The sequence below is a fragment of the Trichomycterus rosablanca genome, chromosome 22 (genome assembly GCF_030014385.1).
Source record: "Trichomycterus rosablanca isolate fTriRos1 chromosome 22, fTriRos1.hap1, whole genome shotgun sequence".
NCBI classification, from domain to species: Eukaryota; Metazoa; Chordata; class Actinopteri; order Siluriformes; family Trichomycteridae; genus Trichomycterus; species Trichomycterus rosablanca.
In genome coordinates, this window is record NC_086009.1 from 17,329,131 (window position 1) to 17,356,541 (window position 27,411).

Below are 27,411 nucleotides of genomic sequence, written 5' to 3' on the forward strand. Positions count from 1 at the left end.
AGCTCTGCCCAACTTTCCGTTCTCTCACTGGCTCTGTTAGCACGGACTTTCTCCCCGTTTCAAGACTTACGCATCGTTCAACCTAAATTTGTGCGTATTTGGAGCAAATCCGAATCTTTGGAAGAAATTGCGCCTGCATGCAGGCAGAATCGGGTTGCGTTGTGTGGACATGGCAGTTTGTGCGCACATCCGGGTCACTGCAGCCGGACTCCATTATTCTCAAAGAAGTGTGAAAGTAAAGTGACTGGATAAACTGGTGCAGCGTAGCGAGGAAACCACAGCGAGCAGGTTTTTACAGACGGTCAAACTGGGAAGGGAAAGGAGATGTCGAATCAAGGAGGAAGGAGAAATGGACCCGTCAAGTTGCGTTTAACAGGTAAGAATGTAACCGTAGTGGACCTGCTAACATGCTAACGGTAGTAAACACCAGCCAGTATCGGCTCGGTCTGCAGCTGTGCTTCGTCTGTAGGCTTTAAACTCATGAGTTTCGTTTTTAAAATAAAACTAATAAAACATAAAACTGAAATAACGTATTAAATTATCCCGCATTAGTTTGGTTTTTGTGTCTAAATTGTTTGAGTTTGGAGCTAAATTGCGACAGTAGCCTGGTTGCTAATGTTTAGCCTGGCTAACTTGGAAGATAAAGTCCGCTGTACTGACTCTCATCTAGTCTGTGCTTTTTATTCTAATTTACCTCTTTATTCATATTATGTTTACGAATGTTATATTTGTTTCCTGATTGGGTTAAATACAGGTTTCTTGATTGGCTTGTTTGTTAACCGACAGATGAGGGATTCTTTACCTTTTTAACCAGTGACCCTATTTTATAGGATTTAACCCACCACGACCTCAGTCGCTGCTTCATGATCCTTTATTATATCCTTCTGTGTAATGCTTTCAACACGTATACATTCCTCTGAATGTTACCTAAGTCTGACCCCTAATACATACACACAATTTAATTTATAGATAATAACATTTTCATTCATTTTACTAACCCATTTCCCCAACCAGGGTCGCATAGGTAACACTTGGGCAGGGCGCAACCACACAACAGAGCAACACACACACACGTATCTAAAAGCATTAATCGGTATGAAATATTGGACAGAGAACATGCCAAATTCCTTGCAGTACTTACAGGCGAACTGTATTCTAGAGCGTACATATGAACAAGATACCCCTACCAGTCAAATCACAGAGTAAAATATTGCATTTCATGGTGTGGGATGACTCCATAACTGCATTTTAAGCCTTAATTTGTTTATTTTAAACTGTTAGATTTAAAGGAATCCCAGTATCCACCAAAAAACAGTATTAAAAGCAATGAAGAAATTCATAAAGCAACGTCCCCGGGTTTCAGGGTGGCGCAGTGGTAAAATAGACTAGCTCTAGCATCAGCTTAGTGCAGTTTAATTTATAGATTATCACATTTTCACGAAACATGGACAGAGAACATTTAGAGCCGAACTGTATTCTAGAACGTACATATGAACAAGATACCCCTACCAGTCAAATCACAGAGTGAAATATAGCATTTCATGTCCCTCATGATGGAAGGCAGACTTCGGTGGGTCTAAGCTTCCAAACCTTTGTGTCACTTAAAATGCAGAAACTGCAAAAACCATAGTCTCACTGTAGTCTGGCTTTTCATTCCACAGTTAACAGGTTACATTATTCTGCACGCAGTTTTTTTTCCTTTTAAACATTCCTTACATTTTTTGGAGCACCGTGGTCTCTCAATTGCTGGGCTAACACCATAACTGCATTTCAACCCTTTATTTGTTTCTTTTTACCTGTTAGATTTAAAGGAATCCCAGTATACACCAACAGATGTGCTGCGTAAAACTGGCAATATTAAAAGCAATAGAAGAATCCATAAAGCAATGTTCTTGGGTTTTAGGGTGGTGCAGTGGTAGAATACACTAGTATCAGCTGGTTGAGCACCTATACAGGAATGATTGACAATGCCTAGGGTTGAGGATAACCGAATAGCCATTGGAAAGTGAAAAGCAAACTCAGTGCTTGTTGCAACCCTGGGTTAAAATAAGGAAGGTTGCTGCAGGAAGGACATCAGGCATAAACCGGTGAACTCTGGAACCGGTCCTGTCACGACCCTCACCAGGGTAATGCGCCTAATGAAAATGAGAGTATCCTTAATTGATTAATTTATTAAATAGTTTCACTATTGTTTTAAAGTATGTAGACTAGCTGTGAATCCTTGTAGTCTGAATTTGTGTTGGTCCCACAGCAAACTGTACATTCATGGAGGCGGCCAGCCAGGATATATAAGTTTAACACCCCTACTCTATAGCAATTGTTAACATTTTCAACATCTCATAACAGTGGCACACATCCCATTACTGAACATAAATATTAGGCTCCTGCTCTGAAGAACTCCTGCTCTGAAGTTTGGTTTGGTTTGGTTTCTTTCAGTCTTTGAGAGCCCAGTGTTTTGACTGGAAAAGCAAGATTAGCGCAGACAGTGTTTGATCTATCTCCAGCATCAGCCATCTGCCAAGTGTGGGCATATGAAATATTTAGTCTTGCATTGTTTCTGATGGACTGCAGGCAGGACACGGTTGGCCTGTTTTGAAAAGCTGCTTCTATGAAGAATTGAGACATGCTAGCAGATTATTAGTGATGGAATTACACACTCATGTGCCAGACAATATGCTGTGAGTGATTTTAATGTTTTAAAACATAAAAAGCTTTCCTTTATTTAGGCAAATATCAATATAAATAATTAAAAAGGTGACATTTTTCAAGCAGAAACTGTTTGCTGCTTTATCGTCTTTGTATTTGAACAGAACACTGGAACGTTAAGTTACAGCATTTTTATATGCAAGTTAAATATTTATAAACTGTGCAGACTGGCAGATGCTTTTATGTAGACGTTGTCATCTCACATTAATTAAAAACGCAGGTCTTGTACTGGCAATGAGCAAAAACTAATAACACTGCCTACTGAATTATACCGCATATATGGTGATTACCTATTCGATTTGAGTGCATTTATTATTAGATCTATCCAGCCGTTACCATAAACGGCTCATGTAAAATGTGTTCTTTATAGCATTTATGCATTTAATGGCGGTGGTGGCTTAGTCAGGCAATGGACTACTCACTGAAAGTTCACAGGTTTGAGCCCCACTACCACCAAGTTAACCCTGGTGGGCCCTGGAGCAAGGTCCTTAACCCTCATTTGCTTGCAATGTATTCAGTCACAATCGGTCTTTAAAAGAGTGTTGGATTTTAATTACCCTTAGATTGGTATTAAATTATTTTAGTCTTGTCCGAGTTCACATAGTATGTGTAGCCATACACCCAACAGCTGCCCTAACCTGACAATTTTTTAAGTTCCATTTACACAGCATTAAAGCAAAAGCTAAAACCTACAGCGGAAAAAAAGTGTCGTAATTGCACCTCATTTGTAAACATTTTCCTTTTCTGACCGAGAGCTCTTAAACGATTGAAATGGTCCCACCAATTAATGAACTGGGACTGGATTTCCTGTTGGTTCAGCTGCTCTGCGGGGAAGACGAAGAGCGAGGCGGTCACGCTTTCAAACCGCTGCTGCACCGTAAGGGCTGAATAAAGAGAAACATTTACAGAAGAAAACACAGACAGGTTTTTTGTAGAGGAAGACTTTAGAAGAAGTCAGCACTGGCAGGTGAATTGCACAACTTTAATATGAGGATGTGAAGGTGGCTGTTAACCTCCTGCTAGACTAGTGAAAGATTGATCGATCATGCAAATCTAAAATGAGAGCTAGGGATGAGCTAGAAAATTAGATTACGTTACAGTAAAGTTTGGTCATCCTTGTTCTGTATCACCACAATTGATCACAGGTACTTGAGTACTTACTGTCCATCTCCAGTCAGATGGTAGGTCAATACACGCCACATAATGGTAGATTTGTGACTCTGATAGAGATTTTCCTCTGCTGTTAATACCCTCATAAAACAGATATGCTGGAATTTTTCATTTGACGGATTAAGTGTAACAGGACTTCAGAATAGGATGCAGGGCATCAGAAGTGAATCATGTGATGTAACAGACTAAGAAGGATTTAGAGCTAGACACTATAGCCAAAATCCTCTGTGTCGGGCAATTCATCTCACACGGATTGAAATGGAAAATATTAAATCTAATTTGTCTGTATGTGGTACATCTTTGGGTTGATGCCTACATTAACTTTGTTTTGGGTTCTCTGAGAACCACTTTTAATAGTTATTAAATAAGTCTGTGAGTCATTGACTGGTTAAACTGGTTGATCATTTAATTAATTTAATCGGCTAGACTTTAAAGGCCCAGCCTCGTCTCTTTTTATAACGTTTGGCAGGTACTGAGGCGAGCGCTGGCTGTCAGAATCTGTGCTGTAAACAGTTTATATAATTTCCTTGTGAAAGATGAGAAAGCATGAAAAATAAGAGAGCCATTTCATGCAGTATATACAGGACTAAACAATTATGTCTGTGTAGACGTCTGGTCGGTCGATAGCACAGCTGAGATTCAAAAATTGAGTGCTTACTATTTGTTGCAATGACAAAGCTGGAGCAGACTGTAGGTGCGTGATCCACACACACTGTGGTCTCATGTTTAACTGCAGCAGGTAGAGAAGCACCCAGGCATTCATCCACACTTCCTCAGGCTTGTATTGTTTAGTCTGATGTCTCCAGAGCAAAGCTGTGTTATTTAGAACCGAGATACTTCAGACTTCTACTGTCCTCTAATCCCAGTTCATAAGGAAGGCCATGACTGTGCTTAGTCTGTGTGTTTTACTAAGATTGGTTTTTAACACGTTCTGACCCCCCTGTAGTGCTTTTTGGATTGCTGTTTTAGTGGAGCTTACTAAAGGCAGGAGGACACTGAAGTCTGTAAGATTCTCACTAATATATTGAGCTCAACAACTTCAATGTGACACCTTTCTTACTTTATTGGCTATTTTTCTAGCTCAGTATTGTAAGCAAATGCACATTAGGCAGAATGGAACCTGAGCGATTCTCTTGTTTATAGATTAAAAGTGAGTTGTTGGCACTGTTCAGGTAGCTGATAGTGTGATGATTGTGGAAGGAGCTTACATATTAGTGGTATATAATCGAAGCTAATAATATCATAAAATTACCTTAAATTATTATGTTAAAAGATAGATTTCAAAAGTTTGTCTTAGTGAATATGTATAAAGAGTATAAACTTTATTCAATTAAGTCTATTTACATAATAGATTGATTTAGTAAAGTTAGAGTTAACTGCTTTAAACTTTATCATTTCATTTAATTTCTATTTCACTGCTTTATCCTGGTCAGGGTTGCAGCGGGTCTTTATAGCAGAATAGTTTAGTAACCCGTTAGGAAAAGCATATTTTTTGTACAAGCTTGTCCTGTGATTACCGGTGTGGTAAAATAATATTAGTCATACAGCTCTAGAGCGGCACACTTCATCCTAAACACACATAATTACCCAAATCTCCGAAACTGGAAATGACGTTTTGTGTTGTTGTGAGATTCAGACTATTTTAATTACAGCTCAGCATGTATGTTCATCTATTCAGTCTGTAATGCAGAACAGTGATAGGTTACTAGGTTATCATACCATAAATATGTCAAACTGGCTTTTCTGGGTATTGACTCCCAATTAATAGCAATAGCAGCATGTTAAAATGTAAATTGTACAATGTAGCTCTTGCTTAATTCCAGCAGGATTAGCAGTTTTGATCTAGTAGGATTAGCTGAAATTCTTGGTATTTTTTATGAGACACAACTGACAGCTTTCTTAGAGACAGAGAAAACATGATGCAGAGACGAATTCGGAAAACCTGACTACAGTGCGGTGGTGAATCAACCGAAGAGACCGAGAAAAACAATGATGCCATTAAATGAGTCTGAGCAAAACAATGATGCCATCAACCATGTGAAGAGCCCGTCCTGATTGTCAAAACATGTCAGTCCGGGTGTTCACCTTACTGCAATGGTTCCACGTGGTAGCCAGATTAAAAACCGGGGTGTTCTGGTGTCATTGTGTTTACTCATATTACAACACATTCTGCCTCCTGTGCTGCAGCATGCTAACAGTTTTAAAGTGGATTTGCATGGAGATGCAAGGAGCTGAGGTGCACCCTTCCAAAATTTCAACAATGCGCCATGCTGATTTGTGGGTTACTTAGAGCGTTGATTATCACACAGTGTAACATCAGCTTTACAGCTTGGAATATTTTCACCTGTTTATTTGGTGGGCGGCACAGTGGCTCGGTGGGTAGCACTGTCGCCTCACAGCAAGAAGGTCCTAGGTTCGATCCCCAGTCCGGGTCCTTTCTGTGCAGAGTTTGCACGTTCTCCCCGTGTCCGCGTGGGTTTCCTCCCACAACATGCAGTCGGGTTAATTGGAGACACTGAATTGCCCTATAGGTGAATGGGAGTGTGTGTGTGTGTGTCTGCCCTGTGATGGACTGGCGCCCCGTCCAGGGTGTTACTGTGTGCCTTGCGCCCATTGAAAAGCTGGGATAGGGCTGGTTTTCTATATGGCTACATTTCCTTCTGGTCCAGTGGCCATTTCCCCCCCGAGATGCTGGGAGTGAGAGAGCTGCTGTAATTCATCAGTGGATTAAAGGCATCCTGACGTGCAGTCCAGACCTCATAACATTTGACATGTCATTAAAAACTAAACACCATCAAGTGTTTGAAGATGAAGCTTCCTGTAATATAACCAACCCACTGAATGTTTAATTTAGTTACTTGTAAGCTTTTCAGCGTTCATTATAATAGTCCAGCAGTCGCTCACAGATAAGACTGCCCACGCTGCGTAAAGTTTTCTGTGAGTCACATTAGTGCGCATGAGCCCACATATAACAGCAAGTACAAATTTCAGGATGCTGATCAGGAGTAAGAGGAGAGAAACTTACAACCATTCCAGTTAAGGTAACCCCAAAAAGTCATCCGTGAATCTTAGACACTATCAGAACTGTCAAACTCTATATGCACTTCATGGATTTATCAAGATCAGTACAGAATTGACCGTTTTCTTTGAGAGTGTCCTTTTCTGCCTCTGGTCTGTCACCCAACACTAGTTCCTTTTTAGTGCTGCGTCATTCCGGTGCAGATAAGCGTCTGTGCTAAGTCAGACCCCAGACATTCAGGACGTTTACAATCAACCACCAAGATAATGAATGGCAAAGGGGGTTGGAGCAGAAGTCTTCTAAAAAGCTGTGTGATCAGAGAGTACTGGAAGAGGAAGTACACTTAAGATCAGATGCCGAACTCCAATAACCTTCAAGCAGGTTTTCTTTCACTTTACCCTCCATTCCATAGCTTGCTGTTTTAAGATGCTGGGTAGGGTTGGGTGAGGAAGGTTTTTGTTTATAGAAAAACAATGTCGTGAATGCAGGTCTAGGAGTTCGAGATAAAAACATGACCAGAGGCAGGAACGTCTGGGTCAGCCTGTAGACGGGAGGCAAGAGATCTGCATTCCACCGAGCAGTACCAGAGCGGTAGACTGGCTCCGTTTTTATTTTTAGCCTTTATTTATTTCAATTGCATGAGGTGTTGTTTAGAATGAAACTCACCGGTTTAACATTTTGGTCTCTACAGTTCAGAGTTTAGAAGGGAACTGGACTGAATTCTGTTCGGGAGCTTCTGAGGACTGATTTTGACTAATTATGGTAACAGGAAGATCACACGTGTTCTTCAGGACACACATGTGACAGTGTATCCATGACAAACACACCTGTAGCAAGGAAGAAGACTAGTGGAATATCATTAAAGCATCACATATGTGTAGCTAGCTGAAGAAAAACAAATGTTGATTTAAAGTAGGGACTTCAGAATTGCCTTTTAGTTTTAATGTGTTATTACGGTGTTAATAATATTTATACATTTGTATTAATTCAGTATTATTGCTCATGGTTTTGGAAAGGAATGACCAGCAAGCTCATGGTCAGGGGTCTAGATACTCTACTACATTCGCAATATTCTGTGTGTGCGTGTGAAATAAACATGATGCTTGGAGAATTTATAATGAGTTAATACAAGCTGTGCTTATTATTTAGAGAATAAAACTGGAACTAAAGGAATTCATCCAAACAAAGCTGCTGAAGTGACGAGTGAATCGGGTTGCCAGATGAGTCCCTAGTAAAGTTTAGTTAACAGGTTCAGTCTAGACTGATGTGTACAAAGTACAAAGTATTCTGGATATATTGTTAAAAAACAATGACTGTAATCTGGCAGCCCTGTTCATAAACCTGAGGGAAGGAATGGCCACTAGCGACCAGCAACCAGTCGAACAAGATATGAGGCCTAAAGAAAATCTCTGAGGGTGTGTCGTAACGTAATGTTTCCATCCTATTCTTTTCCATTTTTGATTCGACTCAATAAGCAAAGCTTGGTGTATTTGTCTGTAGTCACTTGAGGGCTTTTACAGGTTGGTTGACCTAGAAAAAGGTGGATCTCAAAAGAGGAAACTCTTTTTCAGTGCTAAGCATAAGCGGAGATGACGTCTTGCTTGCTTCCACAAAACAGTCTGCTTAATCTGATCCTCAGCTGTAAAGTAAAACCTCGCCTACAGACCATACACTCACACACACCCAGCACGACTCTTCACTTTTTAAAGTTCACACCTCCTCTATTGACTGGACTTTTTTCGGGCCGCGATGAGGAGGCAGCGTGAGGGGAATCATGGGTAAACTGCTCGTGCGAGACAGACAGGGACTCCCTCTCCCACCATTAACCACGATTACCCTGGGTAATCAAGCAGGGTGGACTCACGCTCGACACAGACGCCAGACCCTCTCTGCTGTTCTCTCATATCAGCCTGCCACATTTGAAGGCTTCCTGCCTGCATGGCTTTGTGATTAATTGGAAGGAAGTTTCTCACTTTGCTTTTTCCTATTTTAACCGGACCTTTCATGCCAGTTTAGTCCGCTTGGCACAAATAACTTGCAGAAGTCTGTAGGATATTGTGACTACTCATTTTTATGTGGCGAAGGAAAACACGGAGAACATTTGAGATGGATTTCTTTCACTTAATTACACACAGCTCTGTACCAGGCTGTAGTTTGTGGTTGTTGTGACTGGCTGTATTTTCGAACTGCGTTCATTGACACATACATAGACACCGATACATAAGCACCCTCTGTGAGTCTCTCTGAGTTTCATATGCCTAGATTTTACAGATATCCTGTCTGGTCCAAAAATGTATTTTCCTAACCTTAAATCAAGAGCTAAATACAGACGTAGAGGCTAAGTGTGCATTTCTAAAAACTGCCTTTAGAGAAGGCAAATTTTCAGGCACCTCACGATTCAATGCAGTTATAACACACATACACGGCTAAGTGTAGCTACCAAGATTAAAGCTGTTTGTGTCCTGATGTAGTTCTTTGTAACGTACTGTTGCTGATATGCTGAATATGTAATAATAAGTAGACGGCAGTGGCTAAAAAATATGTGCTGTGTCACTAAATCACATACTAAGGTAGCAAAGCGGAGATCTAATTAATACATTTTAAAAAGGGACCTCAGGGGCGCCCAGGTGCTGCAGCAGGATATTCCGCTAGCACACCAGCACTGAGATTCTGAACTCCTTGGTTCGAAACTCGGTGTTGCCACCGGTCGGCTGGGTGCCATCTGGCGGGCATAACTGGCAGTGCCTGCAGCAGATACTAATTGGCCACCATATCTGCAGGGTGGGGGCCGGACTATGAGTGGGTGGGTGGGTCTTCATACGCTGTGTAAGGACCCTGATTGGCAGAAGAGACGCCTGTGCAGAATGCAGGGCGAGCAGAGGAGGGCTGTACACGTGTCGGAAGAGGCGTGTACAGTGATGGGCTCTTCTGGGATGCAATCAGGTATCTCTCAGCAGCGGGAGACAAAAATTGAGTGCGCTAAATCGGGAAGAAAATGGGGAGAAAATGAAAAAAAAAAAGAGGGACCTCAGGCTTGATTGGTCCATTTCTAATATTAGTTGTTTCATAAGGCTGAAGGAAACTTTGTATGTTAATGTTAGAGCAAGGTATTGTTTACTCTGCTAAGACACTGGACCACGGTCGGGCCCTTAAGCAAGGTCCTTGACTCTCAATTGCTTGGACTGCATTCGATCACAGATGTAAAAGCGTCCACTCAATGCCATAAATGTGAAATGTTACAAATGTAAGACTGCCTAATCAGACATGTATAGACTGTGGGTGTCTTTAAACCATTTGCAAAACACACCCAAACAAAGCCAGCAAGTAATCAACACACACACACACTTACTCAGTACATATGTAGCTGTTAGCTAACGGGGTGTTCTGACAGACTGGTTAGTAAGAGTATCGTGCCAATGAGAGTAGCGACAGACTGGACACCAACTGCTTTGGTCTGAGCAGACGGAGCTGATGTCGAACTGATCACACTTTATTTAGATACAGTACTTTACTAGCAGAAGTAACGTTATTAGATTTGATTTACGAATGATTGATTTTATGAAATACTTGGCCTGGTGCCTATCAAGGCCAGACTATCATCTGTCTGAATGTAGAGAGGCCCATAAACCTCAAACATGATATGATACAATAATATAAATACTTTGTGTGCCTTGGATAGACATTATTTTAGGTTGTTTCTGCTATGTCATCTGTGCATGTGGTGTGGCTAAACCAGTTTTAGTTTCCTTTGTAGTGATGAGCGACAGAAGGCCAAATCTAACAGACCAAATCGGCCTCCTAATCTCTGCATACATACTTGGACTATGTGGCCAGTGTTGAGTTATTTTGCTCTGTTTGCTAAATAATTTTACAGTTAATGGCACAGTTTACAGACGTGTATCTTTATATGGTCAGAGGTGATTAATTGTATATTATCTGGTTGTTTTGTTACATTATACATTATTAATCTAAAATCAGCATGTAGCCTGATCTTAACATGATCTGTAACATGATCTTTATCGGATTTTGTTCATAGGTCTGGAGTTTGTCTTTTGCCTTTGGCTGATTGTTTTTTGATAAATTAAGCATCAGTGGACATTATGAACATTAGAACCAGTGTTGACTATCTTACCCTGATTCACATTTGACTCAGAGGCCCCTATTAACATTTGTGTATATAGTGATGTCTCACAAAGAGGGCCACAGTTTGTTTACTACATAAGATACAACGGAATAACTTTTACTTTGTAGATTTGCCCTGCTGGGTAGTGGAACCATTGTATTTTGCTTTTTTTTTTTGTAATAGAAGACAATGGTTGCAGCAGAGGACGTCATTGCTGCAGCACTAGGGAACCCTGGAAGCGGCCTACATTATACACAGTCTGGTCTGCACCCAAGCACACTTAAAGCAAAGCTCAGGATCTTGTTCTTAAGCTGGCCAGAGATCTTTACCTGGGACCTTACCAGTAATAGCATACTTAAGAAACTTTAAATGTGGAGCTCTATGGGCACCCAGGTGGCACAGCTGGATAACCCGCTAGTACACTAGTGCCGGGTTCGAATCTCGGCTCTGCTACCGGTTGGCTAATGTCTGCAGCAGACAAAATTGGCTGCCAGTCTGCTGGGTGGGAAAGACCGGACTAAGGGGTTTGGGTTATCAACACTATGTAAGGACCTTAGTCGCCAGGGAGCCTGTACAGAAAGTGGAGGAGATCGGGGCGTGGCTCTCCATACGCGAAGCCGACCTCACACGCAAATCCTTATCGGAGGGATTGTGTCAGGCAAATATACACACTGTCGGGGGCCCCAGCAGCAGATTGGGAGAAACAGGGGAAAAATGCATGATAAAAATGTAAAGCTCTACAAATGTTTTTTTTTTTTACTTGTGCCCTACATTTTTAGAGCTTCTCTGTTATTGTTCTTCTGTTTTTTTGAGTTGTTTAGATGTCCTTTACTACAGTGTCTGACTTCAATCTTCAAAACTGGTCTCCAAACTGGGCAGTTTTAAAATCCCTGTACACCAGCTTATTGATTTATTGACCAAGTTCATTTTATTATCAAATCCCTGCTGTCTCTGAGTTGAGTTTTTTTGTGTTGAGTGAGGAAGAAGGTTAAAGATGGAGCGTTTGATCTTTATTACTAAAAGACCTGTCGCCTGTTTCTGCCCACCCTCGCCCACATTAAACCTGTGAATAATGAATAGAAGCGGCACGAATAGAGCCAGCTGCTAAAACCCTCTGTGTGTGGTGGAATTGGCATCGCAGTAAGAGAGATAGATGCCTTCCAGATGTTTGAGCAATGAGGTGGGTTTCACTGGAACGTTACACAGGGATGTTTGTGGAGAGAAATTCTTGCTAGTCTGTGAAGCGAGCATGTATTCTTTAGACAGGCCTACCTCCTCCCTTTACGTCTCCTCCAGAGATCCTGATGTTCTTTCCTGCCACCGCCTCAAAATGTATAGCTGTGCTTTTTACCGCAACCACCAGAAGCCACCCAGAGCTGTGTAGGTGGGAAGTGGAAAGTGCACTCAAGGTTCTTTTTGTCTATACTGGCATAAAGAAAGAAATCCAACCTGAACCAGTCACATCACCATAACTAGCTTGAAACATTAAATAACATTGAGAGATATTTCATGATCACTTTCTGTTTGGAGTTTTTAACCATCTTTTTTGGAATATGAGAGTTAAAGGTTCTCTATGTAAGCCGTAAATCATCCATAGCTGTGAGCTGATTGGATGACTCTTACTTCTGAAATAAACTATGATTTTTCTTAGTTTATATATTGGTGGGTCCAGTGTCACTGGGAAACCATGAGTGCAAGACAGAGCTTCAACCATTTCCCACTCTAAGACCCAGCCAATCATGTCTGTGTAGACATTTGGGCGGCCGATAGCACAGCTGATATTCGAATGCACTGGTGTGCTACAGTAATGGACCGTTGCTCCACCTGAGCTTCTAATGCCGCCACTTTAGAGGGCATTTCTCCTGATCCTGTTCCTTCAGTCCTTGTGAAAGAAACAATTCAGTGAGAGGATTTACAGATTTTCCAGATAAGTGTGTGTCTGTTTTGTTTACTAAGTAAAGTCTACACTTTGTTCTGCGACTTTTTTTATTTTTTCCCCCACAAACACCAGCATGCACACACAAACGCACATTCCAGCCCGTTCTTCTTTACCGTCTTTAATTTCCTAGAGCCGGCAAACTGCTTAAGTTCTTAATTTTTGTTTTGGTTCAACAGCAGCTTTGCTTTCACTGCTCACTCATCATGAAGCTTTTTTTTTTGCATTCTTCTTCTCACTCGTCCTCTTTCTTTGGAAATCTGTCCGATTTAGCTTTCCTGACTTTTGTTTGCTTTTGTTTGTTCCACGCCCTGTGCTCACGCTAGTAGGCAACAAGTTGCGAATGTTGTATGTTCTCTAATTGTACAGCGAGGAGTCGCTGCTGTTGGCACTGACCATTAAATGCTTGCAGACTGACTCTTGTGTAACTCTTGTGTTACTTATGCATCAAGTTGCATTTTAAAGTGTTATTTTATGCATTTGTTTTGTTTTGCTCATTTTTGTACGGTAACCTAACTGTGCATCGTAATCCAACTCACACTACCTTATTCAACTTTGCATTATGATAAATGTACACAGAAGTCTTTTTTGTTGCTGCCATAGTTTATTTTTTAATAGTCTATTTTTGTATTCTGATTTCTGTATAAATGTGTATATATATATATATATATATATATATATATAAATATGAAGGACATGCAAAGTAAGAAATTCATTGTACAGTGTAACTGCTGTTTCTACTGTGCACGTCAATAAAACTCTTGAATATTCAGCCAGATCCGAAATTCCTCTATATGCAATATGCATTTTTTTAAACTGTTTTATGTTGCTTTTCTTCGTGCTTTCAATGCAAGATGACTTAAATATTTCTTTCTGTTCTTCTGTTGCAGTGCTGTGTGCAAAGAACCTTGCAAAGAAGGATTTCTTTCGTAAGTAGCCCATCGAGTTATAGAATCTGTGCTCTATTTCTATAGCTTTATAGAATTACGATTAGCATTTGAGTCACTGTTTGAAGTGCAGCTTGTCAGATACGTTTTCATCCCTCATGAGATGCTGGTAATGTGGGTCAGTTTTTTTTAGATAAAGCTGAGCTGACTACACACACATCCATGTCTGTAAGCAGTAAGCAGCCCTAAACACCCCCCACACACTCATTCAAAACAAAACGCCACTTTTTAGAGCAAAAAAACAAGGATAAGGACAGTTTGAAGGGCTGCAGTTTGCACGTCTGTACACTGTTAACAAAAAGTTATTCAGGAGAGAAACATGTCCTTTATACTCTCACTACCCAACATGGGAAAATTAAAGATGGTGTGTTTGTGTCTGTGGGAGTGTGTTTGGGTTGTTTTGGTTCAAGGTGTGTCAGTAACAGGTTGTCTGGGTTAGACACCCAGATGCCAGCTAACTGTCTGATGATAGCACTGTCTCTTAATAGCACTGAGTGTGTCTGTGGTTATTTGTAAAAACCTAGTGAGCTGCATTGCTGCCAACTGAGTTTGATAACTTACTGAGTTTGATAATATTAGAATCCTCTCTACGTAGGCAGCAAGGCAGCTGATTAGGTTTTTAAACAGACCCAAGGTATTTTTTTTCAATGTTTATATGTAACCCGGCTCTTCTGTGTATAATACTGGCTTGTGATCCATGTGACAGGCCTGCCTGACCCCTTTGCTAAAGTGGTGGTGGACGGATCTGGGCAATGCCACTCCACAGACACAGTGAGAAACACTCTCGATCCCAAATGGAACCAACACTATGACTTGTAAGTATTTAAAATACATATGCATACTTCTGTCTGCCTCTCTCTCTCACACACACACACACCTGACCATGAGCTTGCCGGACATCCCATTTCAATAAGAAATACTATTAAAATAGAGTGACCTCTGTGATCTTTACAGCTATAACAACAGCCACTCTTTTGAGAAGGCTTCTCACAATAATTTGGATGTCTATGGGAATTTGTGTCTATTGAGCCAAAAGAGCATTTGCACGGCTGGACACTGACGTTTGTCAAGAGAGCCTCAATTGATGTTCTAGGTCCAGAAAACACTTGGTGCAAGGCAAGAAAAACCTTGACAAGGCACCAATCCATCACAGGGCTTTGGCAACTCCATTTTCCTTAGACATAGCCAATCAAATACTCTTATAAACTTATAACCTTTATAGTCACAACTAGTTCACTCACCACTAAACGTGTCCTTGATGCAGTTTAGCTTTGAAGGAAAAATATCTTTTTCAGTGTCACTTTTCCCAGAAACCTAATAGGACGTGTGAATGTAAGGGAAAGAACGCAAGTTTCCATCGAGTGTCCTCCCCACTGATGAAGCCAGCAGCAGGAGGAAGCCCATGTCTCCGTTTATTTGGTTGCTGGGGTAACTGGACACTTTCCCCCCCCAGCTGGGATTCACAGCGATCCAAACCCTTATGCTTGAAGATGCCTTTTGCAAGTATGTGTCTGCTCCAGCTCAGCCCTCAGGCATCTAAAGTATTTGGTAAAGCACAGGCCTGAAATAGTAGAAGATGGAAATAGTAAATTGATCCTTGTAGCCACGGCACCAGATTTTGGCCTGTAATTGCACTTCTGTTTGTGGACACTAATGAGCCGTGTCTGTGTGCTTTCACCACTCGTGTAGTCAGTGGAAGGAATGCCAGTTTCAATCTGTTGGTCAGATCTTTATTTATGTGCAAAATAGTGCTGACCTAACCACAAAAAATCGAGTCCAATAAACTTCTCTTAAGGCACTCGGGTGGTGCATCAGTTTATTACACTGGTGCACCACTGCTATCGGCCTGCCTGCAGACTGGGGCTGAGGCTGTTTTCTGTGACTGTTTCAGTATTTTCATTAAAGCCTACATCAGTCCTCTCTCTTACCCTGTTACTGGGGGAAGCAGGTGGACTCACTTCCCAGGGTGCAGCTGGCCCTCTCATTGAGGAACTTTGGCTGAGCTAAAGCCATTCATGCAGCCCATGCCAAACACTCCCAGGCTTTCCCCCCCACTAGCCTCTGTATACCAGCTAATGCTCAATTCAACTTCTGCTGCCCAACACCTGCTCATTCCTGCTGAGCTCAGATCAGTATCTAAAGAATTTCACACACCCAGACGTCTGGTTACTGTAAACAACCGATTAGGAACTTACTGTGGACGTCAATAATCATTTAGTTAACGCTCAGCATCAGACGTTTGTTTGTGGAGAAACCTTTCATGGGAATGCTAAAAATCTAAAAGCCCTTTGGCTATACCATTGTTAAAAGTGGGACGTCTGAACTAATGTTGACCTGTTGACTAGTGTCTTATGGTATGCACATACTGAGGAGCAAGCTTCATGTCTGTAATGCAGATACCGTGAGAGGAAACACTTTTGTTGTTGAGCTTGTTGGATGTTCCATTTTAAAACCATGTACATAAATATGGAGGTGATTTTAACTTTGGGTTGGAATTGCAGTTTTATAGATTCTTAAAGATTCGCCTTTTTTAAGTCCATCTTCCATCTGAGGATTCTTTTACTGGGTGGGTTATGAACATTTCAGACATGCTTGTGAGACTCACAGGGCAGCGTTTTGAGGGTCCTGTTGATCAAAAGATTTACAGTTTTGTAACTAGATTATGGTCAGTTGTCAATACTTTTGGCCCTATAGTGTACTTACATTAATAGTATTTATCCAGTGATTTTTATCCTTGGGGTTTATGAGTCAGGAAAAGTAAAGTAGCAGTTTAATGTTTGAAAACAATCTCATGTCATCTCTTTTATCTTTGTAGATACATCGGCAAACTGGACTCCATCACTATCAGTGTGTGGAACCATAAGAAAATCCACAAGAAGCAGGGTGCTGGCTTTTTGGGCTGTGTGCGACTCCTCTCCAACTCCATCAACCGACTCAAAGACACGGGCTGTAAGTATGTGTGTGTGTGCTGAGCATGTGCTGTGTTGTGTTAACATGAACGATACACTACGTGTTCAAAAGCGTGTGGATACATACCTGTAGTCCTGTTGGGCGTCATGTTTCAAAACAGTAGGTATTTATATGTTGTTGGTTGTTATGGAACTGGGTCTTCGTACACAATACAGTTCTGTGTGGTAACCCAACACTGGCAGGTGATAAGAAGTGGTAGTGGATTGGACACGTGTTGGAGGGGGTGTGTTGTGATCCGGCTCTCTTTGATCAGATTCAGGATTGTGCAAGCGGCAGCGGATTCACAACCAGGAATTGGACTAGATTGGGAGATAAATGGGAAAATAATTAGGGTTGTGTCAGGAAGGGCATCCTGCATAAAAGCTATGCCAGTTCAGGTTCCAGAATGATCCATAGTGGTGATACCTAATATGAGACCAACCAAAAGAAAAAACAACTTGGCTAACCCCAGATTTGTCTGTCGGAGTGGCATTGCACTGCTCAGAGTCTGTGTCTGGATGTAAACCACAGTGTGTCTGCATCTCAGTCTTGTTCTTCTTGATTTTGGAATTTGAGGTCACCCTGGGATGCACACAGCACAGTCAGAGCTGCTTTATGATGCCCAGGGTCATGTGCCGTGGCTGTGGAAACAGCTTTCCTTGTTTATAGTGTACTGAACTAGATTTAGGCAGTCTTGGGCACCAGAAACTTTTAAATTAGTCCACGTGAATCATAAAAAAAGCTCTTTCGAAGAAAACCCTCAGGCTGATTTCTGAAAGAAGTACAGGAAACCGCAGACCTCTCCCATAGTTGGGGAGGGATTCCGCTCTGGCCTGCATTTCCTGCTGTCTGTCAGTTTTTCTTTCTACTGTCTGCTGTGTGTTTGTGTTTTTCTGTCTGTCTCTGTTGGTTTTATTTGCAGGACTTTTTCTCTCTTGTAAACATTTAGTAGGCCCGGTCGATGCCTTGTTTCTCTCTTTTTATTGCTGCTGAAACATTGTCTTGGTGTGTTTCTTACCCCGTGTGTATGTCTGTGTAGGACTTGACCCATCACTGTTTAGTCTAGTCGTAGATCATGACTGTCTTTCATTGTGAGTGTGTGTGTGTGTGTGTCTCCTACTTGCTATTCCTATCCCTCTCTTCCCATCCTGCAGTGTACAGACAGAGAGATCTAGCATCTCTCTTTCATGAGTCTGGAAAGAAATAAAGCCTGCTTTGTGTACGAGCACACACACACACACACACACACACACACGGCTCCATGTGCTGTAGTGCCTCTTAGTCATGCCCGTTCTGGCTAATAGTCAATGGCCATGATGGAAACGCCACACAGGCAGTAGTGAATCACCGCATCTCTGGTCGGCTCATCATTTGTCTGACCTTATTTTGAAACCGTAGTTTTAGACGTTTCCAAAATGTCTAACGACTCCAGCACTATATTTTTAAAAAGAAAAATGAATTGTAGACTTTTTCTAAGAAATGAGATATTAAGTTAAACTTCATGTATTTATGTTGACGTGGGGATTTGTGAAATATTAGAGCTACACCAGTCATGTGTGTTTAAAACAATTTTGACCTAATTTTTATCATTTATTTTTAAATAACAAGGAATTAGCCCCACCTCTCTTTCAGCTGCACCCTAATATTTTGGGGTTGCTACAGCAGATCATTCCGGTCCACTTACCTGATTTGGCACAGGCCGGATGCCCTTTCTGACACAACCCTCACACTCCACTGAAAAGTGCACCTTCCAGTGGCCAGGCTGTTAGTGGCAAATAGCACTCCAAGTGTTACTCCAACACTTAAGATAAAGTGAGTTTAAAGGCCGTATTCATGTCGAATTCACCAAGAAATTACAGAAATTGAAATTACAACCTATTTTATATCAGCCCAAAGTGCATCATCATATTAAGGGTATTGTCAGAAGAAAGGTTGCATTAGGAAGGACATCTGGCATAAAAACTGTCCCAAATCAGCTATGCGAATCAGAATAATCCACTGTCGCGACCTCTTAATACAGGAGCAGCTGATGGGGAAAAAAAGATCACTATTGTGTAACACTGAACTTACTTTACTGACAGAAACAAGAAGGTGATTGAAAGTTAAAATAAAACATTTCCTTATTCACAGATCAAAGATTGGATCTAAACAAGCTGGGACCCAATGACAGCGATACAGTGAGGGGCCAGATAGTGGGTAAGTTTTATTAAATTTTTATCAACCGCTTCATTCTGGTCATGGTGGGGCGGCATGGTGGCTCAGTGGGTAGCACTATCTCCCCACAGCAATAAAGTTCTGGTGTGCCCCAGGTGGAGTTTGCATGTTCTCCCCATGTCTGCATGGGTTTCCTCCAGGAGCTCATTATAAGTGTATAAATGAATAGACCATGTATTAATAAAATAAGAAACAATACATGAATTCATGAGTTTTGAGTCTGTTTGTTGGCATGTTGGGCTTTTAAATTGGGTGTCTTGCATTTAAGCCATCGTGTCTGAAAATTTTCATTCAGCATTCCTAGCTGCCCACCTAAATCCATGAGACTACCCTGCGCCACCAGAACCCCTCTGTTAAGCCTGTTAAGCCCACGCATACACACGAAGTACAGTGATATACACCCCCCGATCCATTGTGGGGTATCTCCCCTCCCTTTCCCAGATGTAGCCAATTATGTCTCTGGAGACTTTTGGCCATCTTAGAGCACCGCTAAGCATCGAACCCAGACCAGCACACAAGTCTTTTAGTAGGTATAACATGTAAGCAAAAGCTATAAATTCAGTACTGATTTTTTTTTTCTTTTTTTGTTTGTAGTAAGTCTTCAGTCCAGAGACAGAATCGGCTCTGGTGGACCCGTGGTGGACTGCAGCCGTCTGTTTGACAACGATCTACCTGATGGGTGAGCCAGAATACTATGCATTGTCAGAAGTTTTTACTAGGCATAGGTCATTCATTTGTGCTACCTTGTATGTTTAACTCTGTGTGTTTGTGTGTGTGTGTGTGTGTGTGTGTGTGTGTGTGTGTTCTGCAGCTGGGAGGAACGAAGAACAGCATCCGGTCGCATCCAGTACTTGAATCACATCACACGGAGCACGCAGTGGGAGAGACCAACCAGGTAAATGAGTCGTGGGTGATTTTTAAGTAGGTTTTAAAAAGCAGCACTTGATGCCACAGCTGAAAAGTGTTACAAAGCCATTGATAAGGGACCACAGTGAGAGCCACAGTAAAGCTAACACTGCCTTCCACCATTAGATCATCATACCAAGGCTATTACTTTTTCCACATCAGTGATGTAGGTTTTTAATAAATACTTAAATTCAATACGCATGATGATTTACAATCTGTATTTTGTGTTTACTCGTTTTGTCTTTATCTTATATTGAAATGAGTTAGAAAATCTGAAACATTTCAGTGTGACAGATTAACAAAAATGTAAAAAAAAATTCTTGAAGTGGGCAAGAATTTTTCTTCAGCACTGGGAGTAATTGTGTGTCATCTCACTTTAAGCCGTAATTTACCGTAATATTTTGAACCATTGTACTCACTCGCCAGTCTCCCTTTCTTCTGTTTCTTGCTCCTCCTAGGCCAGCGTCAGAGTACTCCAGTCCTGGTCGTCCTCTCAGTTGTCTGGTGGATGAGAACACACCCATCATGACTCCCAACGGAGCGGCGGGCCCTCAGGCAGGCGAGCTGCGGGTGCAGGAGAGGCGTGTGCGCTCTCAGAGACACAGAAATTACATGAGCCGAACTCACCTGCACACACCGCCGGACCTACCCGAGGGATACGGTCAGCTGCAAGCAACACCTGCACACGCACTACAAAAACAAAACATTATTTCAAAGTAATGCTGTTAGTGCAGGACGTTTTTTAGCATTGGCCAGGTAAATGCCTGGTAAAACCTGGCATAATGTCTTATTAGTCTACATATTTACACGCAGAAACTGAGACACCCTTAAAAATCAGCGCAAGTTACTTAAACATGTTTGCTCCAGTGAATGACAATTCGTACATCATCAATGCCTCACCATGTTCCTTTCTCTTTGCTCTACAGAGCAACGGACAACACAGCAAGGACAGGTCTACTTCCTTCACACCCAGACGGGCGTCAGCACATGGCACGACCCCAGAGTGCCCAGGTACGCTCTCATAAAATGTGGCATAGTATTGCACTTGAAACACAAAGGTTTGGTCCTGGATTACAAATGAATGTGATGTTAATGTTGCAGTGTGTTAACATCTTTGCTCTTAAAGGATGTGAATTTCATCAGGTGTCAGGGATTTTACAACCATCGGTGCTTGTTAAATGCATTTTAAGTGGAGGCAGTAGAGCAAAATGTGATGGCAATGTCAGCAGTCTAAATTCTAAAGTTGTTTTTCACATGATAAGTGGGTTGTGCTTCGTTCACCGCCAGGCTGAGCACATATTGCCACTTTCTGGCTAGTGGCAAGTTTAAAATAATAATATATAACTGAAATAATATTGACTGTCAGTATTGTTAGTGTATTCACATACAGTTTTGTTTGAAATGTGTTTTAGTTTATACAAAAACGTGCTGCAGTGTTGTCATTTGGAGACATGAGAAGATAAAAACACCATAAAACTTAATTGTTTTGTTAATCTATGAATGAATTAAATCATAGTGAAAAGCTTTGAAGACACTAAATGCAAGTTACATATAAAATGCATTATTGTCTCTGTAGGGATCTGAGCAATGTGAATTGTGAGGAACTGGGCCCGCTGCCTCCAGGCTGGGAAATTCGGAACACAGCCACAGGCCGCGTCTACTTTGTTGACCACAACAACCGAACCACCCAGTTCACGGACCCGCGACTGTCTGCCAACCTGCACCTCGTTCTTAAGTAAGTGCTTCTGATGTCCTGGCAGTGTTGACAGATTTTAGCATTACTGTTTTTTAAGAAATGCAACTAACAACACAGATCTGGATCAGATTTTAGGGTTGCTTAATCATTTATCCTTCTACATTTACAGTCCCAGTCCCAACGGTTCCCGTAGTGCTGGTGAGGCTCCAAACAGGTAAGACGCACATCTGCAATAAATGCTTGAAATTAACTTTCCATGCTGGATCGGATCATTATATCAATCGTTATTGAGTATGTGTAGACACATGAGCGTGAACAGGCAGGAAAAGCTCTTAGGTGCTGTGATGCGCAGATGTGAAATGGTCTGGTGGTTTTTCCCTTTCCCTGAAACTGCTTTACGTTTGCACATGTGGGTCAAAAGAATGCAGCCATGAAGAGATCAGGTTTCTTTTTCTTATTCTGACAGATCATTCTACACTACTTTTCCTGTCCAGTGTTTCCTAATAGGACAGTGGAAAACAATTTAGACTTGCTCACTCCCTTGTCTTAACATAGTTTGTTTCTTATTTTCATTAAATAGCATGACAAATCATTACCACTTAATTTCTGAATGAACATTGTGATGAGTATGAACCACTGCTAATGCCTAGTTCACACTACACGATTTTTGCCCTGATTTTCGCTCGGCGACTGATCGGCGATTGATTTTCCGGGTCGGGAGCAACTCAGCGCCGAGCGCTCGGCGACTGGATTGAGTTTTCTAGCACGCCAGATATCAGATCTCAGACGGGCAACTGGGAATGAGTGACATGTCGAACAGCCAATGAGAACACAGGATACAGCGTGAGGGGAAATGCAGGAGAGGACAGGGGCTTAATTAATATAGTTTATATCAGGATACACCTGCACACACACGTTTTACAGTATTTCTGATTTGATCGTCCTCTACAAAACATAATACCCACGCTGCATTGCAAAACTTACTACAGAACAAACCATATACTGTTCGTGTTGCCAAATCCACTCATTCATTTATTTTTCCTCCTTGATATTACGCTGCACATCAGCGCACAAACCCTTTGATCTCTCGCTACTTAATTTTTTTGGACGTGGTATCATTAAACTTCTCGTCACTTCTCAGCTCGCCTGCGATTCCAGTTGGTGATGGATCGTGTTGTGTGAAACCCCCTATCGCCGATCAGTCGTGTAGTGTGAAATATACACCGACTGAAAGACTCCCGAGTGCAGGACATTCAGTCGTGTAGTGTGAACTGTACAGCGACCTGACGACTTGGAAAGTCGTGTAGTGTGAACTTGGCATAATAAGTTCACATGACTGAGTATTTTTATATAGTGTAGATGCCATCCACTGTACTGTAACTACTCAAGTAGTTTAAAAGTGGCTGCTCACGTATTTAGGGGTCCACATTCTGTCTGGTCCATGTACTGATTTGCCATAGTTTTTTTTTTATCCCTAATACCCTTACTGACAGAACTCTTCTGTATCTGGACTTGGGTTTTGGTCCCAAGCTCAAGGGCATCCTGTGTAAAACTGTGCCAGTTCAGGTATGCAAACCAGAATGACCCACCATGTCGAATGGAACAGACTGTTAATTTCCTGCTTGTAAGATTTAGTTCCTCCTACATTTAACTTAATTGTCTTTGTGACTGTAATGCTGTGGTATATTTAGAACAATGGTAATGTCTTTCCAGTAAGAGGTAATAATAGAGCTGTTCTCCTTCTGCATGTGTGTGCGCAGTCGTGTGAATCAGCTGAAGGAGCAGGCCCCGTCAGTGTTGTCTCCTGGGAATCTGCATGATGATGCAGAGTGTCTTACCGTGCCCAAGTACAAGAGAGACCTGGTGCAGAAGCTGAAGATCCTCCGACAGGAGCTGTCACAGCAGCAGCCACAGGCCGGACACTGTCGTATCGAGGTGTCCCGTGAGGAGATATTTGAGGTAGAGTACATCAAAACCAAAGCCAGCCTTTTTCTAAAATCAATATTTACACAGTTGTCAGTGAAATGTAGAGTATTAACCACCTCAAATATGGGCTGCTACTCGTCTCCAAATCCGTCTTTCTGTCTTCTCTGTCTGTAGGAGTCATATCGGCAGGTGATGAAGATGAGGCCGAAGGACCTGTGGAAGAGACTGATGGTGAAGTTCAAAGGAGAAGAAGGGCTGGACTATGGAGGGGTAGCTAGGTAAAACCAACACTAAGAACTGGTTCATGCTAAAAATGTAGAGAAAATCATAATTTATATTTGATTTTACAGGAGTTTAAACTAATGATACTTTAGACGGGTTTAAACTAATGAAACCCAGTACTGCAGGTTTCCTAGCCAGCGCTGAAAATAGTGCAAGATTAAGTTGCTCATGTAATGTGTTTATGTTCACAGGGAATGGTTATATCTTCTGTCACACGAGATGTTAAATCCATACTATGGACTCTTCCAGTACTCACGCGATGACATCTACACACTACAGATCAACCCTGACTCTGCCGTCAACCCGGTATGGACAGTTTTTAAGATAAAGCTAAATGTTAGTTGTATCTGTGTTGTATAAAGAATTTAGGATGTAATGTCTGTATGTAGAAGCCAACGGGCTGATAGCACCGCTGGGGATTTGAACCCTGAATCTTAGCAGTAGTGGGCTTGCGGGATTTTCCGCCGCGCCACCCAAGCCAGTTCTGACTACAAGTTGTTAACTATAAAACTTTTTCCGTAGGAACACTTGTCCTATTTTCACTTTGTGGGCCGGATAATGGGCATGGCTGTGTTCCATGGCCACTACATCGACGGTGGCTTCACTCTTCCCTTTTACAAGCAGCTGCTGGGAAAACCAATAACTCTAGACGACATGGAGTCTGTGGACCCTGATCTTCACAACAGTCTTGTTTGGATCCTGTGAGTACTTCTTGATTCCTGCTCCATTTAGATACCGCTTTACATTGCAGAATTAAGTTAGTGACTCTTTTCTGCTCGTGTTTGCAGAGACAATGATATCACTGGGGTGTTGGACCACACATTCTGCGTGGAGCACAACGCATATGGAGAGATCATCCAGCATGAGCTCAAACCCAATGGCAAAAGCATTTCTGTTACCCAGGAAACCAAGAAAGAATATGTCAGGTAGAGTTTTAAAAAGGTGTACGCGCTGACTAAAGCAAGCAAAGTACAGTCGACCCTTTGTATCTGCAGGTTCTGTGTCCACAGATTTAACCAATCGGTAAAGGACAATATTCAAAATCCCAGTAAGGTCCAAAAAGTCTGCAATGGGAACTTTGTTCTTCTGACGTCCTGTTAGAAGCTTCAGGTTCTTCTGATGATGTTGCCTCGTCACGTCTTGCTATTATTCCCTAAATGGCATTAACTTCTTAAATGCAGTATGATAACTAATCTACAGATTATTCTGTAATTTCCAAATACTTGAGCATCTGCAGATTTTGACATCTGTCGCCGTGGATACAGAGGGTCACCTGTTAAGCCCTTTTATATATTGTATAGACTCTCACACTACAGTGTGGTGCTGATATTGTGGCTCTGACTTTTATGCAGGCTTTATGTGAACTGGCGGTTCCTAAGAGGCATCGAGGCACAATTCCTCGCCCTGCAAAAAGGCTTCAATGAGGTCATACCTCAACACCTGCTCAAGGCCTTTGACGAAAAAGAGCTTGAGGTACTTTTATTTATTGATTTCTTCAGTTTTTATTTGGTATTTTATTTTAAAAAAAATAACCATGATAAAAAGTGACTAAGCTCCTACTTCAACATGACTTCTTCCTGGTCCTCTTCCAGCTGATCGTGTGTGGCCTGGGGAAGATCGACGTCAATGACTGGAAGTCCAACACACGGCTGAAGCACTGCACACTTGACAGCAATAGCGTAAAGTGGTTTTGGCGCGCAGTGGAGTCGTTTGATGAGGAACGCAGAGCAAGACTGCTGCAGTTTGTCACCGGATCATCCAGAGTCCCTCTACAGGGGTTCAAAGCCCTTCAAGGTGCAGTACCATACTCCACTTATTCCATTGTGCTTTACAGACAAGTGAATCAGATACTGGCAGGACAGTGGTAGCTCAGCAGTTAAGGTACTGGGCTAGTTATTGGAAGGTCTGCCAAGCTAAGCTGTGCATAGATTGTATTCATCTTAACTGTAAGACACTTTGAATGAAAGCATCTGCTAAATGCTGTAAATGAAAACGTATTGGGTGACACAGTGGCTTGGTAGCACTGGCGCCTTACAGCAAGGGTTACAGGTGCTGGGTTCGATCCCCAGGTGGAGCGGTCCGGGTCCTTTCTGTGTGAAGTTTGCATGTTCTCCCCATGTCTGTGTGGGTTTCCTCCGGGAGCTCCGGTTTCCTCCCACACTCTAAAGACGTGCAAGTGAGGTGAATTAGAGATACTAAATTGTCCATGACTGTGTTTGACATTAAAAACTTGAACTGATTAAATGAATGACCTGTCCAGTCATGAATGTAACCAAAAGTGTGTAAAACGAGACATAAAAATCCTAATAAATAAATAAATGACCTTACACTTAATGCTCTGTGTGTTTTTGGGACTTCAGGAGCTGCAGGACCACGTCTTTTCACTATCCATCAGATTGATGGCAACACTGATAACCTACCCAAGGCCCACACATGGTAAGAGAAACATTTTTAATTTTTTTATAAACTTGCAGTCACATCTTGTTGATTTTGGTAACTTACTCGCACACTACATTCATTCTACCATTTCTGTTTTCTTCTACAGCTTTAACCGCATTGACATTCCGTCATATGAGAATTACGACAAGCTCTACGATAAACTCCTGACAGCCATAGAAGAGACCTGTGGCTTTGCTGTGGAGTGATTTTCTCCACTAGAGGGCATGGCCAGGGAGAAGAGCCATTTCTGTGTGGAGTGGATCAGCCCTGTGTGTTACTCCATATTCAGAGTGCGTGCGGCTTATGGACAAGCAAGCAAGAGCATCCCTGTTGTCATAAAGAGGAACAGGACTAGGAGTAGAGTGTTAAAAATAGAATGGCACTCTCCACCTCATCTGGCTACATGGGTTTTTTTCTGCACCTCTACGTATTTTTATATACAAAAGTATGGACTTCGTTTTACGGCTGCTAGTTAACTGGTAACTTTATATCTTTTTTGGACACGTGAAAATGACGGCTCTTCCTCTTGTTATAAGCATTAAGGAAAAAGACAGTATTTGATGTAGCATCAGTGACAACTGATTGAGGAAAAGAGTGACACTGGTGGGGCTCCAGCAGATGATTCTGCATGAGCTTAAAGAGTAGCACTACTGCCCACTCGAAAAACCAATGCAGAGATTCCAGTGGCAACAAAGATGAACACAAAATGTAAACAAAGTGTTTGTTTGCCTCATAAGACTTATATGAGCTCCGGGTATTCTGATGTGGTTCCGGGTGTTGGACTATCTTGTCACTCTGTGGATGTTGAAGCCCTGATGCTAAGACAGGAGCTGTTGAATAAGCTTTGTTAAAAAGAACAAATGAATGATTAGGTAGTTATGCTATTTTTCTATAATGCAAGGTAGAAACATGGAGAAATAAAAATAAAAAATAAAAATAAAATATTATTCTGTAATTTATTACCCCTCCAGAAAATCCACAGGGGGAAAAGAAGTAATTCATGGACAGTTCATCAATTTAAAAGACTTTTAACTGAACCAGAAAAGTTATTGATTCATTTTTTAGTGGCATTAAATTTGTAAAAAAATATTTCCTCCA

The 27,411-nt window shown here is 41.7% G+C and overlaps 1 protein-coding gene across 1 annotated transcript; it reads left to right on the forward strand.

Annotated features, from left to right (window-relative positions):
- smurf2 (SMAD specific E3 ubiquitin protein ligase 2) lies at nt 1-27,255 on the forward strand. The gene is made up of 20 exons (XM_063018558.1): nt 1-376; nt 13,845-13,883; nt 14,608-14,716; nt 16,717-16,850; nt 18,981-19,046; nt 19,659-19,743; nt 19,876-19,959; nt 20,429-20,631; nt 20,897-20,981; nt 21,547-21,705; nt 21,836-21,880; nt 23,427-23,625; nt 23,767-23,870; nt 24,066-24,180; nt 24,397-24,575; nt 24,663-24,800; nt 25,227-25,347; nt 25,467-25,668; nt 26,235-26,310; nt 26,420-27,255. Exons 1-20 carry the CDS (start codon nt 325-327, stop codon nt 26,517-26,519), a joined length of 2,295 nt encoding a protein of 764 aa, XP_062874628.1. The 5' UTR covers nt 1-324; the 3' UTR covers nt 26,520-27,255.
- Nucleotides 27,256-27,411: the final 156 nt, after the last annotated feature.